The sequence below is a fragment of the Choloepus didactylus genome, chromosome 11, assembly GCF_015220235.1.
Source record: "Choloepus didactylus isolate mChoDid1 chromosome 11, mChoDid1.pri, whole genome shotgun sequence".
Classification (NCBI taxonomy): Eukaryota; Metazoa; Chordata; class Mammalia; order Pilosa; family Megalonychidae; genus Choloepus; species Choloepus didactylus.
Window position 1 is genome coordinate 2,375,735 of NC_051317.1, and position 20,403 is coordinate 2,396,137.

General features: G+C 44.8%; 1 protein-coding gene across 1 annotated transcript in view; it reads right to left on the minus strand.

Moving 5' to 3' along the window:
• DOCK2 (dedicator of cytokinesis 2) overlaps nucleotides 1-20,403 on the minus strand; it is a 431,071-nt gene that overhangs the window by 59,649 nt on the left and 351,019 nt on the right. Inside the window, exons 30-32 of the mRNA XM_037798794.1 lie at nucleotides 16,119-16,197; nucleotides 5,026-5,126; nucleotides 4,871-4,929 (exon numbers count right to left, since the gene is read on the minus strand). Coding sequence (XP_037654722.1) covers nucleotides 4,871-4,929; nucleotides 5,026-5,126; nucleotides 16,119-16,197 — 239 coding nt within the window. The remainder of the gene's footprint in view (nucleotides 1-4,870; nucleotides 4,930-5,025; nucleotides 5,127-16,118; nucleotides 16,198-20,403) is intronic.

Below are 20,403 nucleotides of genomic sequence, written 5' to 3' on the forward strand. Positions count from 1 at the left end.
CACGACGACTGTTAACACAGCAGCCCAGCATTAACTCAAGTGAACGTGGGAAGGTTAAGTGCAAAGTCATTTTGGCAAAATGTGCACTGCTTTACTCCAAGCAGAAATCAAATGTTATGATGCTATACTATGAGGAAAAGCATATTAGATCTGGCATCAGCCCAGAATCCAAAATCACAAACGGCAGTAACCCTTTAGTGGCGGGGTCCTGGTGACCACATGTGGCTCTTCTCTCCATCAAGGTCTCCCTGCCCCACATTCTCTCTCCCAAGCAACACACACACTTGTCTAGACTTTCGCCTGAAGAATGTTAAATAATCTTCAAGACTGAGATTATAGCTTTGCAATTAGCTATCTTATAATCACAGCCTTGCTCAACTCTTTCCTGATGAGAAGAAGATAAGGATACTGATGATCATGATGTGATGTCCTGATTGCTTGTAGCATTAAAACAACATTTACAAAACTAACATGCATTATGATTTACTTATTATCAGTGGTCTTTGAAAAGCATAGTTCATTGGCTATATCACATCCTTTGAAAAATGCTTTGCATACACTTTGAAAACAGTTATTAGTAAGAAAACTGGACTTGGGGGTGAGACAGGCTCTTTCACCTCAGCTCGGCCACTGGTTTGTCATTGACCTTGGAAATGCCCTTGCCTCTCTTTGGGCCTTAGTAACTTCCCCTAAAAAATCAGGGAGCCAAATGAGATGAACTGTCAGTTAGGGATGTATTTGGCCGGATGTAACAGTGATCTGACTATTGAAAAAGGACTTTACTTTCCTTCCTTAACAAGAAGTCAGAAGATGATCATCCCAACGCTGCCCCTCCATCCTTAGCATGTGACTCTTGTCCTTGTAGTTTCACGATAGCTATTGCAACTCCAGACCTCTTGTCTTTATTCCAGAAAGGAAGGAGGGGACAACTATGGGCAAATGATATGTTGTGTCCATTGAATCTGTCTTTTCTCCATCACCCCACCACAACCCCAGCTTTTTTTTTTTTTAATTGTGAAAACTTCCTGAAGCCCCAACAAGTATATTTCTGCCAATTCTCACCAGACAGAGTTGGGTCACATGGCAGCCACCTGCTGTAGGACCTTGTGAGCTGAATAAATTGAGATCCTGACAAAAAATGAAGGTTCGGTTAGCTTTGCATGGGCAATCTACAGTCTGCCATAGATAAATTGTAAGTTCCTCTCTATCTGTGATATTTCATGAATTGCACTTTCAAAACCCATCATGACCCAATGTCATGCTCTCACGTGGATATGATCCTTAAGGTATATACTGCTTGGTCCTGGTATGGATATACAAGTTAACCTCATGAGTACTCTAAGGAACGCATGTGAATGTCAGAATCAGACAGAGCTTCCCCATTCCTATTCTCTTATCTGTACTCTTATCCATGAAAAAGACAGGCAAGGAGAAGGCAAACTAATGAGTGGAAGGCTGGGCAGCCAAGAAAACTACTTAAGGCAGACACAATTTCCTCTTCCCCAGGAGCCAGCCAGGCCAAGAGGAAAAGGGGCATCTTCTTTGCAAGAGCATTATTCACTTCTTTTTTTCTGCAATGGATATCTGTGCTTTTTGTTTGACCTCCATCCATTACCCCTTCTTCCAGTAACATCATCCTGGCTTTTACTTTGGGAAATTCTGCCTCCTGCATTGGAGATGGGCTTGGTAGGAGCATCAGTGGAGAGGCAATCCAAGCAAGGCCAATAGGACGGTGTCCTCTGGAGACTGGGTCTTCAGCAGAGTGATACAGGCATGGACTAGGCTGAGGGGAGCAGCTCAGGAGGCTGCAGTGGCTCAGGAGGCTGCACCCCCTTGCCCTGGATTCCCAGAGTGTCTCTGGCCCCTGTCCTTCCATAGCCTGGTTCTTCAGCTTCTCCTTGCCCTTCCAACCAACACCATCTTGGATGAAGCCAGCCACAATCAGTGTTTCTTTCTTGCGACCAAAACACCTTGCAGATATATCTTTTAATTGCATTAATTCATCCTATAGTTATTTGCAAACAGCAGGGAGTCTGTGATGCTTTGGAACAAACAGCCAGGATCGGGTGCTGGCCCTAATTCTATATGACCTTGTACAAACAGGGCCTCAATTTCCTCATTGGTAAAATGGTGGGTTGGACCAGATTAGGAGCTTCAAAAATTCTCTGCAGTGACTCAGAATTTTCCCCCCAGAAAATCTTTAGGGATCTACAAGGGGAACTCAGGAGCAGCCCATAAAATGGGCTCTGGGCTTCCCACTCCACTCCAACTAGAACAGCCCTGCTTTTATCCAATTTACATATTGAGCATGAGTTTTTTAATTGGTCCTCAGCTAAAAATAAACATCTGAAAAATGCTGGACAATATGATCTCTGAAGGGCCCTTCCAGCTCTGATGTTGTGATTCTAAGCAGGTGCAATATTTGGTAACATCTTTTCAGTCATCAGCATAATTGGGAATGCAGGAATGCTTGCCAAACCATAATCTATATCTAAATAAAATCTTCTGAGTGCAAAACAACGGCAATGAAGGACAGTCAGGAAAAGGCGGACTGTGTGGAAGGACTTGAGACCAACAAAGCACAGATATCTGTTTTGCAATTCTTGCAATATCTGGGCTGTAAAGCTGTGAAAGGAAGCCCACCGCAGCTTTATCTGATCTCTGCTATTTTTGAGCAAAGCATGCACACTCGTGGTATGGGAACTGAATCTGGGTCCCATCAATGTTTTGTCATACCTGATGTTTTAAAGCTTTCAGTTAGGTATTATCACTCTTCATAAACTGGAAAATGCGTTCACATACCCAGTACCCTGGTTTCTTTTGAAAAATTGGAAGATGTGACAACATTGGGCCTACATTCTTAGTAGGATGGCAGTCAACTGGAGGGAGCAGTGGCTGTCCCTGTGAGCACGGATGTGCCTGCCTCCTTTTGCTCCAAGCCCATTACTCCTTATCTTACTCTGACCCTGAGGCCAGGTGCCAGCTACCACGGAGGCCTGCACTTATGCTATGCTTTCTTTTTACCTATGCAGTGACAGAAAATGAAGCATAAAATATTTCTTAAATCTCTGTCCTTATCCAAGTTTGGAAAAACACAAGATAAACTAAAAAAGACATGTCTTTCCAGAAAAATGGGGCAGGTGGCATTTATTTATGACAGTTGTTCTCAACCAGGGGTGATTTTGCTCACCAGGGGGCATTTGGCTCTGTCTGGAGTCATTTAGGTTTGTCACAATTGGGGGTGCTATGACATATGGTGGACAAGGGGCAAGGGATGCTGCCAAACATCCTGCAATGCACAGGAAACCACCCCCCACCCCCCAACACAACAAAGAATCATCTACCCCCAAATGTTGATAGTGGCAAGGTGGAGAAATTCTGCTCCATGGGATTCCTCTGGGTTTAACACACTCCAGCCCTCCATTCTTTTGTATTACCTGCCCAGGTCTACCCCACAGGCCTTAGTTATACAGATCCAGCTTTGAGGGCTAGGGAAACAGAGCAGCAAAATCAGATTCTGTCCTGATAGGATAAGGATGAAAATAGTAAGAACCTGATATGGGTGTGGCCTCCATGGCTTCACTTTGCTATTGCCCAGCTGAGGCCCAGTAATGTGCAGTCCCCTAGTTTTGGGTCTTGTAGCTTGTAAATGACAGGGCCAGGCCCAAGGCAGAGATGGAGCAGCCCTTGGACCTGGTTCCTTGGCTCTCCCTCTGCTTTTGTGAGTCAACCCACATCCTGTCTATGATCCAGGAGGTGCTCTTTGGCTGAAGTATAATGCTGCCAGCAACCCCAGAATCCAGATTGTAGGTTATCCACTGTGGAAAGAGCAAAGGAAACCGCTTTCCAGGAAGTCAGATGGGGAATTGCAGACACCAAAAGGTCTTGGGACATAAGAGGCAAAGTCTGGGGAGGTAACATAAGTTAAATCCAAAAGCTGGCCATTGTCTTAGCAGGTGCCCCTACTCAACAGGACCAATGTCCCAGCCCAGGGCAGAATAGCTCAGCAGCTGAGTATCAAGGAGGGAGCACAAATATCAGAGGTAAAAACACCTTATTTTTCATTACTACCAATCAATGAATGCATGCATGCATCCACTCATCCTTCCAGCAAATATCCATTGAGTAGGATTCAGGCATCCTGTAGTGCATATGGCCTCTGTCCTCGGAAATGAAAACCATGCTCTGGGACTTCCAGCTGTTTGATCACAAGCAAGTTGCTTCCCTCATCAATAGAGTGAGAGGGAGGTTCTCTATCTTGTAGGAGGTGATGTGAAGATCAAATGAGATCTCTTTAGCACAGTCCTGGCCCAGAAACTCAAAAAATGGCTCCCTAACTCCATCCTCCCCTTCCTGTCTCCCACGGGGATCACAGGGATCAGAGATGATTCCTGTAGCTCACTGAGGCAAGGACAGATCCTGGGGCTACCTTCTAGCTCGAAACATGTCTTGTTCTACAGAACCAACCCTTCCCCACGAGGTTGGAGAGTCTTTCGTGGACCTCAGCATCACCTAAGGGGCGGAATGCAGATGGGCCCACAAATCAGCAGCAAGCAGGCACGTGAGGCATGAGGCCATGAGCTCCCACGGCAGCCCTGCCCCTTCCTCAGTCTTCTAAATTCCAATTTGACTTGCTAACCACCCCCCCAGGGGCATCAAGCAAAAGCAGATTCCCAGCTGTTTGGGGGGTGGGCACCTTCTCTCACTCGGTGTACAATCAGGCACTGATTAAGCACCCTGGGTGTGCTCAGTGATAAACTGTTATTTCTGGCTCCCACTGCTGAAACCCCCATGGCCCTCTAACAGATGGTTCTCAAGAAGGAGCCTGGCATGTGCAGATGTGTCTGTCTGGAAGTGGGTGCCTACTCACCAAGTTTGTACCACATATCGCGGATGGAGAAGCCGATTAACCGTCTCATGTCCCCGTACCTGCGAGGAACAAAATCTCCTGCTTCATCTCAGGGAATCTCATGAACTCCACCCTCCCACCCCCACCTCTTTAGGAAATCCCAAAATGCAACCTACTTATTCAGGATTTTGTTGTACTTGGCATGCGAGAACTGTTCCAGCTGCAGAGAATCCTGAGTGATAAAAGCTACCGCCAGATGAAAATAGTTGTTCCACAGCTGTAAATGAAAGAATAGACAACAGTCATGGAGAGGGTCTGAAGTGAGAAGGCATATTAAACGCTAGGCACTGTGAATAATTTATGAAGCTGGCAGAAGACAGCGGCAGAACCAATTTAATTGAGTGTTCTGAAAAGAACATCCAGGCCAAAGCAGCAGGACTTTGTGCTGACCAGGTCTTCTTTCTGAAAATGGGATTCAAATGGGAGGAGTTCAGGGCTAGTTTTTTGTTTTGTTTTGTTTTGTTTGGTGGGTTTTTTTTTTTTTTTTTTTGGCTTTTTTTGGAAAGACAAATAACTCACCCCCAGGGTGCCCTGGTGAGCTGGTGCCCTAGAATTAGAGCATGGTGAGGGATAAGGTGGTTCAGGGACTCGGCAGCCACTCTGGAAGTCCTCCCTCATCCACAAAGCTCAGAGGACCAGCCTGCAATGCATTCACTCCTAGAATAGTTTGCCTTCTCCTTTTCCTTAGCTCAATGGCTTTGAGGGTGATCCTCAGATCAGCAGCATCAGCGTCACATGGGAGTTTGTTAGAAATTCACATTCTCAGGCCCCACCCCAGACTCACTGAATCAGAACTGCTGGGGTGGAGGCCACAATCTGTGATAACAAGTCCTCCTGGGGATCTGGATGTTCACTCGAGTTGGAGAACCACCGAGAGCGTAGGGCTTGGTCTATATGCAGGCAAGTCATAATTTTGACCTTTACATGCTCTGTTGGTGCTACATGTGGGGGACTAATCCTGGAACTGACCCCAACAGCCTGCGGTGAACTAAAGCAGGTAAAGGGCTCAGCAGAGTGCCTGGCACATAGCGAGTGCTCAGAAATGTTAGTCAGAGTGATGATGCTATTGATATGGGCTACAGAACCAGACCCAGAGATCCCAACCGAGGCATTGTAGGGTCTCAGTGGGGGTAATTTGGGTACCCACTGCCAAGGGTTACTGTGAAGATTGCACAAAATAATGTGTTTAAAGGGCATGACACACTAAGAGCTCAAAAATGTTCATTAGCCTTATTGTCATTTCTTTTCGTTATTCAAGTGGTTTCTTTGGTAGGAAAGCAAATGTCAAAGCCTGGCTTTGGATTTGGATACACAAGTGTACTCGTTACAAGGTGCCAAGTTCTTAAAGGAGAAGGGGGCTGAGGGAAGGCCGTGCAGAACAAAGCCACCCACTTTCAGTCCCCTCTTTGCACTGCAGATAGCAAAAGGTGGGGTAACCGTATCTGGAGACAGCACTCTGCCATCAAGACCTTTGCCCTTAACTCAGAGATGTTTGTTGGAGGTTTCAGAAGGCCAAGACTAAGAAAAAGGCAGCCCTACTACTGATAAAAGTCATTACTGCTGTTCAGAGTTTCACTTTCAAATGGGCTTGTGGTTCCAGTTTCAGAAAAAAAGGAAAATAAGCACTCCGTTTTTACCACGGACCAAGCACTTCCTCAAACAATCCTCCTCTCATCTCTCAAATCTTGATAGCTATTATTACTCCCATTTTACAGATGAGGAGACCGAGGCTCAGAGGAGTGAACTATTTTACCCAAATCACTTAACTTGTCATATATACACCAGAGCTGGGACTTGAGCTCAGGTCTTCTGATGAACGTTCAGGGCTCTTTCAACTCATCATAGTCAGTCTTTGGCTGAGGATTTGTCTAACAAGAAACTCTTGAATATCTTCTCTGTGTCAGACATTATCATAGGTGTGGGGACAGGGCTGTGATAACACAGACAAAACGCCTGGCCTTGTGCAGTTTACATTCTGTTGAAGGAATAAACACCCTTTCCTTTACTTGAAACTCCATCTCCAAGGATCCAGTGGCCACGCTTCTGCCTGGGTGCAGTAAGGCAACCTCCAGGCTTGGGGTCCCCATAAAGTCCACTATCAACACAGTGACCAGAATGCTCTTTTTAAAACAAGTCAGACCATGCCACTGCCTTCCTCAAAGTCCTCCCAAGCCTTCTCATAACCCTTAGAATCACATCCGCAGTCTTTTGTTTCCGTAGTAACCTTGCTTATTTAAACACACAGTGCAGGTCTCCCGCCCACTCAGACTGTTTTCCTCCTGGCCCCACCAGCCAGATTTATTTCCTTGCACCCCAGTGACTTAGCAGGTTCTTCAGGGTCTCACTCTGAAACTGGGCTGCTCTGGCTTGATTAAGCCCAGAGCTCACACCTCCTCACGTTCAAACCAGGATATGAAACAAGCCAGGGAAAGAGAGAAACACAGGACATGGGAAGGGTTATTTTTAGGGTGAGAAATTTCTGACTGTAGGGGGTAGAATAAGAGTAATCAGGGCACAACAGGAAATGGAAATCTGATAAACTTGAATTGCTATTACTTCTGAGAATAATTCCATAAATACCCTCCACCTAATTTGAGAACGAGTAAGAACTGCCAATTCTAAAAAGCCTCTGCTCTACTTACCTTTGTATTTTAAAAACGTGTGTTCTCTGTCACCCCATTCCCTCTTTTTTTTTAAGATATAGAATTCACATATCATAAAATTTAACTTTTTTAAATTGTATAATTTCATGGTTTTAGTACCTTCACAAGGTGTGCAACCATCAGCATTAACTAATTCTAGACCATTTTTTTCTCCCCCAAAGAAGCCCCATACCCATTAGCAGCCACTCCCCATTGCCCTCTTCCCACAGCCCCTAGCAACCAATTATCTACTTTCTGTCTCTGGATTTGCCTATTCTGGACATTTCAAATAAATGAAATCATGACAAAATTTGGCTTTTTGTATCTGGCTTTTTAGCATCACGTTTCCAAGGTTCATCCATGTTGTAGCATGTATCAGTACTTCCATTCCTTTTAATGGCTGAATAATATTCTATTGGATGGATATATCACATTTTATTTATCCATTCATCCATTGATGGATACTTGGGCTGTTTCCAGCTTTTGGATATTATGAATAATGCTGCTACAAAAATTCACAAACAAGTTTTTGTGTGAACATATATTTTCAATTCCCTTGGGTATGTACCTAGGCGTGAACTTAATTTTCTTTTGACTTCCCTCCTGGAAGAGCTTTGTGAACCCTGAGACCACAGCTGTGTCTCATCTCTAACAGATCAGAAACAGTTCAGCTTAGCCCCTCACTCAGTTCTGCCCATAGAGGAATGCCTTTCGGAACTGAGGGGAAGTGGTCATGATCATTGGCTCTGTGCAGTGCCATGAGAAGTGAGCAGTGGCCACGGGTAGACACTGCTGGGCACTCACGATGCCCCTGCCCCACGCCTTCCTTGACTCTTGTTCCCAAAGCTTCAGGGCCAAATGCATTAACCTGGCTTTTAAGGCCTCACACATTCTCTACGCTCTCCTTGGACTGCAGTGTTTTCTCCCTCAACAAACTGTCCTGTTTCAGAGAGGCTGCTCTGCTCAGAGCTGTAACAAGAGCATTTTGGCCTCTGGTTTTGCTCACAGGGGTTCTCACACCTGAAGCATCTAAGTCCTATTCTTCTTTCAAAGCCCAGTTTAAGACCTACTCCTTTCAGGAAGCCTTCCCAGACCCCAGGTCTGCTCCATCCCTTCCTAGATGGAGTAGGATTGTATTGCGTGCAACCACAGGTTTTGGTCCACTGTTTCACACCTGGCTTTGTGTTCCATTCACTTCTCCATGACAATAGAGTCCAGTGGTTAAAAGCACCAGTTTTGGTGTCTTGCAGACCAAGGTCTGAATACCAGTTCTATCACCTACTAGCTGGGTTGCCTTTAGCTAGTTACTTGACCTTTCTGAGCCTCATTTTTGCCAACTGTAGAATAGGAAAAATAATGGTAACTACAATACAAGCATGGAGGCATCCTCTACAGTGGTGGGATGGGAGCAGTGGTGATGGCGGGGGTGGGGGTGGGCCTTCTAGTAGTAGAGTGTTTGTATGCTCTGTCTTCTCCAATTGTGAGCGCCACAAGTACAAGGCGCCCTGACCTTCCGTTGCTTTGTATCCCTAATGCCATACTCAGCACAACAGCGTCAATACTTGAATATTCACTGACTGACATATTGTTAGAGAAAGTCCTCAGTTGTTTCAAAAGGTCCCAGATTTTTCTTTCCTCCTTGCCCCAAGCTGCCTGGTGCCATTCCTACTAGGTGCCTGGCTCATTCAGCTAAAAGAAGTCCCAGGGACTTTAGCAAACCACACCCATCTCTGGTCTCTATTCCCTGGGAAGAGTCATCTGGTCCAACTTCCTTATTTCACAGATGTAAGTTAAATGACCACCTAGAGTCACACTGTTAGTGGGTGTGACTAGAATTTAGTTATTTTTAATTTCAAAAATTTATGAAACTAATACACATTTGGTGAAAAAAATTAAATGGTAGAAAAGATTATATAATAAAAAGTTATTTTCCATCCTACCTTGGACCCTAGTCTAATTCTCCAGAAGCAAATAATGTAAACAATTTCTTGGTTATTCTTCCATATGCATAAACACAGATATGTATAGACATCTTTTTTTTTTAATAGTCTGTGGTACTTCGCTTTTTTCTCTGACCAATATACCTTGCAAATGTTTCCATACCAGCATGTACAGATCTGCTTCATTCTCTTTTATTGCTGCATAGTATTCTTCTATAAAGACGCACTTTAATTTTAATCAATTCCCTATTTATAGACATTTAGCTTGACTCCAGGTTTATTTTTCTCCTCTAGCAATACTTCTGTAATCAAAATCCTTGTGTGTGTATATATATGTGTGTGTGTATGTGTATGTATATATGTGTAAAGGTATATATTATCTTTATGCCTGAGTAACTAGAGATGGAATTCCTAGTGCTGGAATTGCTAAGTCACAAGGTATATGCAGGTTTTGTTGTTTGCTTGTTGTCACTGGTGTTTGGTTTCCCTAGTTGTTGTTGGGTTGTTTTCAGTATTTCAATTCAATTACCAGCTCCATTATCATGGGCAAGTTACCCTACCTCTCTAAGCCTCAGTTTCTTCATCTGGAAAATGAAGATAATAGTGTCCTTCTAAAGGGGATAGTTATAAGGACTAAATGAGAAAAATTGCTGTCTTGTTAACTTCTACTCAGTCTTGCCATCTGTGCTGGTTTAGATATATTATGTCTCCCCAAAAGCCACATTCTTTAATGCAATCTTGTGGGGGCAGACTTATTAATCTTTATGATTACAGAGTGACCTCTTGATTGAATGTTTCCATAGAGATTTGACCCCACCCCTTCAGGGTAGGTCTTGATTAGTTTACTGGAATCCTTTAAAGGGAGCTCACACACAGAGCAGCTGAGAGAGACTTCTGTAAAGAAGCTTGCTGATGCTTTGAGATGCTAGCCTAGAGTTTGCTCCAGAGAAGCTAAGAGAGGACAAAATGCCCCAAGAGCAGCTGAGAGAGACTTTTGGAGAGATGCTTGGGAGCTGACACTTACAGAAGCTTGGAGATGTTTGGAGATGCTAGTCCAGAGTTTGCCCCAGAGAAGCTAAGAGAGACAAGCCCAGAGACATTTTGGAGAAAGCCATTTTGAAATGCAACCCAGGAGCAAAGGGCCAGCAGATGCCAGCCATGTGCCTTCCCAGTTGACAGAGGTATTCTGGACGCCATCAGCAGTTCTTCAGTGCACGTAACCTCCTATTCATGCCTTAGTTTGGTCACTTTTATGGCCATAGAACTGTAAATTTGTAGCCAAATAAACCCGCTTTGTAAAAGCCAATCTGTTTCTGGTAAGTTTCATAACAGCAGCATTAGCAAACTGGAACATTTCAGCTCAAACATCACTTCCCAGGGAAGCCTCCTTAACTCACCAAGACTAAAGAAGGTCTCCCCATTATTCACTCTTTTTACACCCTCTTCACAGCATTTATGACATACTTCAAGCAAAATTAATTTATTTTCTGTCTTCTCTATTGGATGGAAGCATCATGAAGTCAAGAACATCATCTTTCTATTCACTATTGTATATCCAATGTCTAGTGTCATGTCCAACACATAGGTTGGGCTTAGTGAATATTTGTTGAATGAGTTCATTAATGAGCCAAGCTCTCTGCATGCATCCTTGTTAAATCATTCCAAGAAACTATGAGATTTTTATTGTTATTCTTCCTGTATGAGTTAGGGTTCTCTAGGAAAACAGAATCAAAGAGAGCTATCTATAAATATAAGATTTATAAAAGTGTCTCATGCAACTGTGGGTATGCACAAGTCCAAATTCCGTAGGGCAGGCAGGCAGCAAACTGGCAACTCCAATGAAGATGTTTGATGAACTCCTCATGTAACGAACTGGCAACTCCAATGAAGATGTTAGATGAACTCCTCATGAAACAAACTGGCAACTTCAACGAACTCCTCAGGAAATGCTTCACTGGTCAGCCGAAGAAGAAGTGAAGGTCCTCTATCTGTCTCTCTTAAAAGTCTTCAACTGATGGGATTAAATCCAGCTGACTACATTCTCTCATTGTGGAAGACATGCCCTTCATTGATATCATCAGTCACAGCTGCAACCAACGGACTGATGATTTAACAAACCAGCCTTCTGGTTTATCAAGGAGCCACAAATGTCCTTGCGGCAACGGTTAGGCCAGTGCTTGCTTGACTAGACACCTGGGTACCATCACCTGGCCAAGTTGACACATGAACCTAACCATCACACTTCCCATTTCATCCATCAGGAAACAAACCCAGAGAGATTAAATAACTTGGCCAAAGTCATACAGCTACAAAATGGCAGAGTTGGTATTGGAACCCAAGTTTATTTCACTCCAGAACTTATGTTCCGAACCATCTGCTCTTCTGCTAAAATTGCTTTTCTTCCCCTTTCTTGACTTATTTTAGCCTTTGTTGTTGGTTAAAGTTTCCATTGGTTCATCTGATATCTCACCATCTTTGCAGCAGAGAGATCAAGGACTCTTAATCCTGCAAGATTCTTTCACAATGGCCTTTAATTATTATTTACCCCAAATTCCAATAGAAAACCCAGTGCATGGCATTGTTGAGATGCAGCCAGCGAGCCCTGCTCTGAAGTGAAGAGACACAGCCGCATGACCATTCTGTGTCTCAGAGTCAGCTGCATGACTCTGAGAGGAGAAGGTTCCAGATGTGGACTCAGGGGAGGAATATCAGGCCTGAGACTGTCTGAAGCAGGCAGGGCCGGGGAAGCAGTCCCCAAGCATATGTTCATCTTTCTTCCTGGTTGCACCATCCCACCGTGATCCTCTGCGGGGGGCACTGTGGGCTTCTTCAGGGCTGCAGTAACTGTTACCTCTGTGTGTGTGTCTCTCTTACCTTTTTTGCAGTCACTGGTTACATTTCCCATTAGAAAGACCAAGCTTGCCTTCATGCCTCCACCAATGGCTGGGAATATTATGTAAGTTTTTCATCTCAACAAGCTTCCAGCGGCTGGCTTAAAAATGACCCCAAGATAATCTGGGGCCCAGAAGTTGATACAGAAATGCCTCAGGGTCTAACATGGAATGACCACACCAAGAGCCAATTAGAGCACCCCAAGCAGAGAGAATGATCTCAGTACCAATCAGTGGGCTGCCAAGGACAGAAGCAATTTTCCCAGAGCCAATCAGCATTTCCTAAGTATAACCACTGATTCCAGAGCTGATCAAACTTTCCAACATGGAGGCTCTAATCCTACAGCCCATCAGAACCCATCCTAGAGTTTTTTATCCAGTGTCAATAAGAACTAGCAAGAGCTAGGCAGAGCTGTCTCCTGGAATCTAACCACACCCTGTTCCTTTGGAGTGGAAAGAGCTTGGACTTTGCAGACAGGACTGGGGTTAAGTCCCAGGGTCCTCACTTAGGATCATGCACCCTTTGCCAGAAAAGTCATTCATTTCCTGAAGCTCAGTTTATTAACCAGTAAAATGGGTCTATCCCAACCTAACAGGGTTGTGATAAGGATCAAAGAGCCTTAAGTAGATGCCTAATGAAGGTTAGTTATCTCTTCAAAACTAAATTCACAGGGTGTGAAGCTTGGATGCTAGACTTCAAGATCCTTGAGGGCAGGGACAGTGTTCTGCTTTGCTTCTGAATTCCTCAAAGCATATCGCAATAGCTCAGACCCGAAAGGCTTGCTATTAAACAAAAATCCTTGTTGACTTGCATTGAAAATCCTCTCTTGCTCCTCTCTGATCATGCAAATGGAAGCCTGACACCAGTATCCAGAATCCTGAAGAGGGCAAAGGAATGCAAATAATTTCAGCCCCGAAGCAGCAAACACCATTTTTGTAACTCCTAGGTCTTGTCACCTACAGAGTGGCACCCACTGAGCTTCTTGCTTTCTGCCCTTCGAATCACAAAACAACCCTTCCGGAAATATAACCTCATTGCACCGGCCCCTCCTCTGGACAGCGACTGCCGAGGCCAGCAGTGTTCCGTGATGGATGCTGTTCCCGCTGATATTAAATGCATAATTAATGAAACCGTAAGAAGGAAACAAAGTGTGTTCCAGGCAGGCTATGGAGAACAAATCCATTTTCACACAGGGCGAGGAACAGGGAGGAGAACAAAGATAAGGTTGAAAAATGATGCTGTGGTCAGGCACTTTTCAATAAATATCTGTGGAAGCTTCATTTCAAAATTAGACATTTTATTCTGTAATGTTGGCCACATTCCCGTTGTACAGAATCTTATGGATGTGACAGACCCAGGCAAAGCTTCGGTGACCAGAAAGATGCTTCCCTACTGTCCGCTTTACTGAGGACTGATATGAGTTCCCAGCCCTGATACATTTAGAGCCATCATGCTAATAAGAATTATGATGATGATAAAAATAAGAGCTAACATTTGTTAAATGGTTACCATGTTCCAGGCACTGTTCTAATTGCTTTACATGAATTACTTTACTTAATCCTCACAACAATCCAATGAGATAGGTACTATTAGGATCCTAATTTAAAGCTGAGGAAATTAAGGCACAGAGAGGTGAAGGAATTTGCCTAAGGTCACACAGCTCATAAGCTCAAACTTTCCATATATGAAACTCTTGTTTCTCTGGGCATCTCTCAGCCGCAGATTTTATTTCAGAAAATCGGCTAATGCCTAAAAGGATGGAATGAAGGAGCTGAGCCTGGAAAGTGCCCCCTTAAGACCACGAAGGAGGGCAGGAGCCAGGAAAGCAGGTCCAAGAATGTAATTGCCTATGCCCACGGTAGGAAATGAACAGACCAGCCTGCAGTTTTATGACCCAAACACAACCTTGCTGTTGACCCCTGGGTGTGTTGCTCCAAGCTGCCCTCCCCCTCCGAAAAAAAAGAAAACCAATGGCTTTATTAACTTCCCTAAACACCCATAGCCTGGAGCCTGCAGGCATCTGGTCTACCTTTGGAAACCAGCCAAAGTGACATGCTTTTTCCCATGTCAAAGATTTATAATGTGGGGAGAAACTCTAGCCTGAACCCTAGGGCAGTGAGGAGACTGTGCCTGTGGTTGTCTGAGTGGGCTTAAACATCAGCCACCACTGGCTTCTAGTCCCAGCTCTGTGCTGACACACTGTGTGACTTCATGTCATCTACTCCACGCATCTGAGTCTTAGTTTCTGCATTCTTAGAGTGGAAATATCAATAGCGGTAATGACAGCAGCCATCCCTTAGGGTAGTTGTAAGGATTGAGAACGGCAATGCCCATAAAATGCTTCCAGTGGGATCGGGCACAGCTAAGCTGTCAATCGACGGCAGCTTCTCTTTTATCATCATTATTAGAGTTCTGTTGCTGACTTGAATGCAAGGTAGTGTGAGAGAATCTTGTGCAAAGATAATGCTCATCCTTTCAGTTAGACGAACACTTGGGGAACTGCTGCTCCCTGGCAACGCAGATCCCACACTGGCTGCTCCCCAGTGGCATGGGTCTCAGAGGCCTCAGCCCAGACCTCACAGCCCCAAGGACACCTGCCAGGTGCTGGCCACGGAGCACGGAGTCTGCGAGCCCAGGGTCTCGGCACTCACGCAGCTCACCTTCTACCAGAGGAAGGACATGCGTATAGATAAATGAAGATAATTTCGAATAGCATTTAGTGTTACTAAGAGACTACAATCAGCAAACTGGTCATGTGAAATGGTAATGAGGTGGGTGTGGGGGGACCCTCAGAGGGAGCAGCTGGGGAAGGCCTCTTGGAGGAGGAAGTATTTGAATGCAAACCAGTGAACTGACCCCGCAAGCACCTTGGCACATTCCAGTTCTGGAACATGTTCTCTAGTTCTGGAGAAAGGTTAGGTGTTAGCATTTTACACATGCATCAACTGAGGCACAGCCGCCCGCCCCCACCCCAGGCAGTGCCTGAGGTTGCTGAGCTGGCCAGAGGCCACGGCCCAGAGAGCAAGTGAACACATCAGACAAGCAGGAGGAGAAAGCGCCATGTCCCTGCTCGCTGGGCTGAGGGACTTCCGGTCTTGCATCCCGCCCCTATGAGGCTTCCTGGGCCGGGGGCCGGGGTGGTGGTAGTGCTTCCCCTTTGGGGGCCTTCTCCCTCACAGCTCTGCCCAGCAGTAGCAGTCTGGACTTCCCCACAAGGCTTTGAAGAGAAGGTTCTACTTGGGCGTGGTTTCCTCCGTGCACCCCCTAATCTCACAGAGGCCTCAGGTCTTGGCTGAATTCTGAAAATGACTTTCGGAGGAAGCCACAGAGAGGTACTTCGGAGTTTTATTGTAAATCATTTCTCAGTGTGTATGAGTGACTGCTTTTCTAGGCTCCAGTGGATAGAAAAGTTAAGAAAATATGATAGATTTTTAAAAGGTGGCACCCACTCTGACAATGAATGAATGCAAGTCTCCTCTTTAGCACAAGAGCCATTAAACAGTCATATTTGCATATGTTGCTCAATTAATGAGTATTTAATCAAGAGCCTGGGTACCAAACCTTGAGCCCTTCCCTCCCTGTCCCCACTCTTCTGCATAAACCCCCAGAGGCCACTGCACGGCAGGCCTGTGCTTTGGGAGCTTGTTGATGGAGCAATCAGCCCTATAGGCCTGGGCAGACTGTCGGGGGCGGGGGTGGGTACCCCTGAGGACAGCTCTGGAGCCTCATACTCACCTGGAACTCGAAGTTCGTGTGTTCCAGGAACTTCTGGTTCATGATTTCTGCAAACTTGTTGATAGCTCTCAGGAAGACCCTGGAAGAGGACAGAAGGTCACCAGGCCATCTGGACACGCTCCCTCATGCACCCCTCTCTTGGACTCCAGTCAAAAGTTCCCTCTCCATCTCTCCAGGAGGGGCTCCAAGACCAAGTGCTGATTGGGAAAGTCAACTCACCCAGATTAACACCTGCTTACACTCCAGATTCTGGGCCATGTTTACCTTGCAAGAATTCAAGAGCTGTCTGACTTCCTTTTGAAAATTTGTACAAACTTTTTTATCATTTTTTTTTAATATATATTACATACAGGCTTATAGCAGAAAATTCATGCCATCCAGAAAGATATAAAAAGATACCACCCCCTCCCAAAACAAATAAACAACACACCTCCCAATCCTATCATCCAGAAAAAACCATCATTGACATTTTGATGAACACAATTTCAAAGATCAACCCAGGCATATATGCACGAATGATATTTTAAAGATATCATTTTGATAAATGGGCCCATACAATAAATGCTGTTTCACAATCTGCCTCTTGTACTGAACAATAATTTGCAGCCTTCCTTCCCTGCCAATGAATACAGATATGCATCATTCTTTTTAATCACATAAGAGTGTTCCATTGTATGGACGTATCCTAATTAGTCTTTTATTGATGGACCTTTATGCTGTTTCTCAGCTCTTTCTGTTAAGAAGGATGTTCCAGTGATCACCCTTCTATACACTGTGTACTTCCTGTATACTCTTCTTCTCCATATTTCTCTCCAAGTGGTAATACTGGTCAAACTTCATGCACATTTAACAATTTGGTACCTGTTGTTGAGTTGCACTGCTCTTTAAATGCCTTCCCATCCTTCTCTTTTCACTCTCCAGCCCTACTAACTGGTCTTGCAGCCTCCTATCTCTTGCCCCTTCCACCTCAAGAGCACCTTGTCCTAAGGGACAGCTTCAACCGTGTCAATCACCTACCTCAGTGGCCCCCCACTGTCCACAGAGTAAGTCCAAACTTTTCCTCTTGACAATCAGTGCCCTCCATGACTGGACCCCAACCTTCCTTCCAGGTTCATTTCTTGCTATTACCCTGCGGTTTTGATTGTTTCCTGGGTACATGGCCATGTTCTTTCTTTGCATAGAATGCCCCTCTTCTTCTAATCTCTGAAAGTCGAAATTCTACCTAGCCTTCAATGGGCCAGGTGGAAAGCTTCCTCCTTCCTGCAGTCTTTCACCATTCTCCCTGGCCCTGCGGATTTCCACCACCTCTCAATATCTGAGGTTGTTTCCTGTACCTGCCTCCTACCACACTTTATAGTCCAGCTCTCTGTGTGCAGCCAAATCTCCTCTTTTGGACTGTGAGCTTCTTTAGGGCAGGGTCTGCTGTACCTTTGTGTCCCCCAAAGGATACTCATTGCAATTCCCCTCCCCAGCATGCATCACAGTCTAGGATGATTTATTTTAGTGACTCAATAATGTCTGTCTCCTCCACTAGACTGCACTTTCCTTGGGATCAGAGGCTCCTTCTGTGATCTCATCTACTCTCCCATCTACATGTCTTTGACTCCCGGATTTATGTCTCCACCTCCACCTCTGCCCTGAGTCCAGCTTGTATTCCTGCTCTCTGATCCATGTCCCCACTTGACTAAGAGGCATCTCAAAGTTAACATGTCAAAAACTAATTCCTAATATTCCCCTTCACTACCAAAGAATTCTGTCTCTGCTCTTCCCATCTCAGTTAAGGACAGCTCCATTTTTCCAACTGCTCAGGGAAAATAAAAACAACTTGGATATCATCTTTGACTTCTCTCTTGCACATCTAACACCTGAGCAAATCCTGTTAGCTCTACTTTCAAAATATATCCAGCATTCAGCTACTTCTTATTATCCATCGGCCACCAACCTGATCCAAGCCACCAGCATTTCTCTCCTGGATTTTTGCAGTAGCTTCCTAAATGCCATGTGTCCAACTGGGGCAAGTCTCCATTGTATGGGTGGTTTTGTAAAATCTTAGCGGGCAGGGGCCAGATCTCACCCATACCATGCTCTATCATTTTTTATTAGCAGTGGACAATCGATAACCATTTGTCCGATGAGTGGGTAGTCTGGTGAAAACATCAATTTGGCCTACCTGGTACATGATGGAAAACCAATAAAGGAATTGTTGATGAAAAGGTTATTGGGCAATAATTGGGGCTCAATTCTGCTCAGAATCTTCTGAACAACTATAGAGAAAATACCTAAGAAGTGTCCTCTTTCAGGGGCAGGGAAAATGGACTATTCATCCACTAACTCCAGCCCCTCACTGGTTGAAAGTTGCTCCTACAGGCATTACCTCCGTGGTCCTTCAGCCTGCCCCACAGGTGGACAGAGCACTCTCATGCAGCCAGAGAAAGCCCAGAGAAAGGCAGAGGTGAGAAGCTCTCTGGATGCACGGGAAATGTCCACTGAAGCTGTAGGTATACTTTGGGTACGTCAAGAGTGTGGGAAGAGTACCTACAGCATCTGCTACATTGGGCATTGCCTATTAGGAGCACTGGGCCAGGTCTTCATTAAACACTTAAAAGTCTGCTCATAGACTTATGTGTGAAACCAAGGGAGGAGATGTTTACCTGGTGCAGGATCTATATTTTCTGTAGCATACTAGATAATCTAACTTGTACGATCAGTTTGTTTGAGCACCATAGGAACAGGGAGCAGTGACTGGGAAGTGGGATTTGATGTGTTTATACAGGTTGGCATGAAATCCCAACACATCTTAGAGTGATATGGGCAGAGAGTATGAGTATTTGCGGGGCCACCCGAGGAGGTGGGGAGAAATGCAGAAGTGTTGGACTTCCCCACCTGGGCTATTGCTGATTTTCCTGCAAACATTGAGGCCTGCCAATTTAGTGGGCCGAGCCCTCTGATCAGGCTGCCTTCCCCTGTGAGGCTAGTTGCTGCAAGGGAGAGGCTAAGCCCACTTATAATTGTGCCTAGGAATCCCCCCCAGAGAGCCTCTTTGTTGCTCAGATGTGGCCCTCTCTCTCTAAGCCCACTCAGCAGGTGAACTCAATACCCTACCCACCCCCCCAACGTGGGACGTGACTCCCAAGGGTGTAAATCCCCTGGGCAACGTAGAAAATGACTCCTGGAGACCAGCCTTCACCCAGCACTGTGGGATTGAGAGGATCTTCTTGACCAAAAGGGGGAAGAGAGATGAAGCAAAGTAGGGTTCCAGTGGCTGAGAGATTTCAAATGGAGTCCAGAGGTCACTCTGGAGGGTATTCCCATGTGCTAAATAGATATCACCTTTTAGTCTTTAGTGTGTTGGAATGGCTAGAGGAAAATACTTGAAGCTGTCAAACTGCAACCCAGTGACCTTGATTCTTGAAGACAATTGTATAACTATATAGATTACGAAGTGTGATTGTGTGGCTCGCACTCCCTTTATCCAGCATATGGACAGATGAATGGAAAAATGGGGATAAAAATTAGATGAAGAGTAGGGTGGGATGGAGGGGATGGAAAGATTTAGGTGTTCTTTTTTTGCTTTTGTTTTTAATTTGGAGTAAGGAAAAGGTTCAAAAACTGATTCTGGTGATGAACACACAACAGTATGATGGTGCTGTGAATAACTATAAACTGTGGATGACTGTAGGGTGTCTGACTATATCTCAATTAAACTATATTTTAAAAAGTAAATGAACAATGGGGGGATGAGGGGAATTGGATGTTTTGGATATTCTTTTTTATTTTAATTTTCATTTTATTTTCGGAAGTAATGAAAATGGTTAAAGTTTGTGGTGATGAAAGCACAACTATATGACGATACTTTCATCTACTCTCCCATCTACATGTCTTTGACTCCCGGATTTATGTCTCCACCTCCACCTCTGCCCTGAGTCCAGCTTGTATTCCTGCTCTCTGATCCATGTCCCCACTTGACTAAGAGGCATCTCAAAGTTAACATGTCAAAAACTAATTCCTAATATTCCCCTTCACTACCAAAGAATTCTGTCTCTGCTCTTCCCATCTCATTTAAGGACAGCTCCAGTGGCTGAGAGATTTCAAATGGAGTCCAGAGGTCACTCTGGAGGGTATTCCCATGTGCTAAATAGATATCACCTTTTAGTCTTTAATGTGTTGGAATGGCTAGAGGAAAATACTTGAAGCTGTCAAACTGCAACCCAGTGACCTTGATTCTTGAAGACAATTGTATAACTATATAGATTATGAAGTGTGATTGTGTGGCTCGCACTCCCTT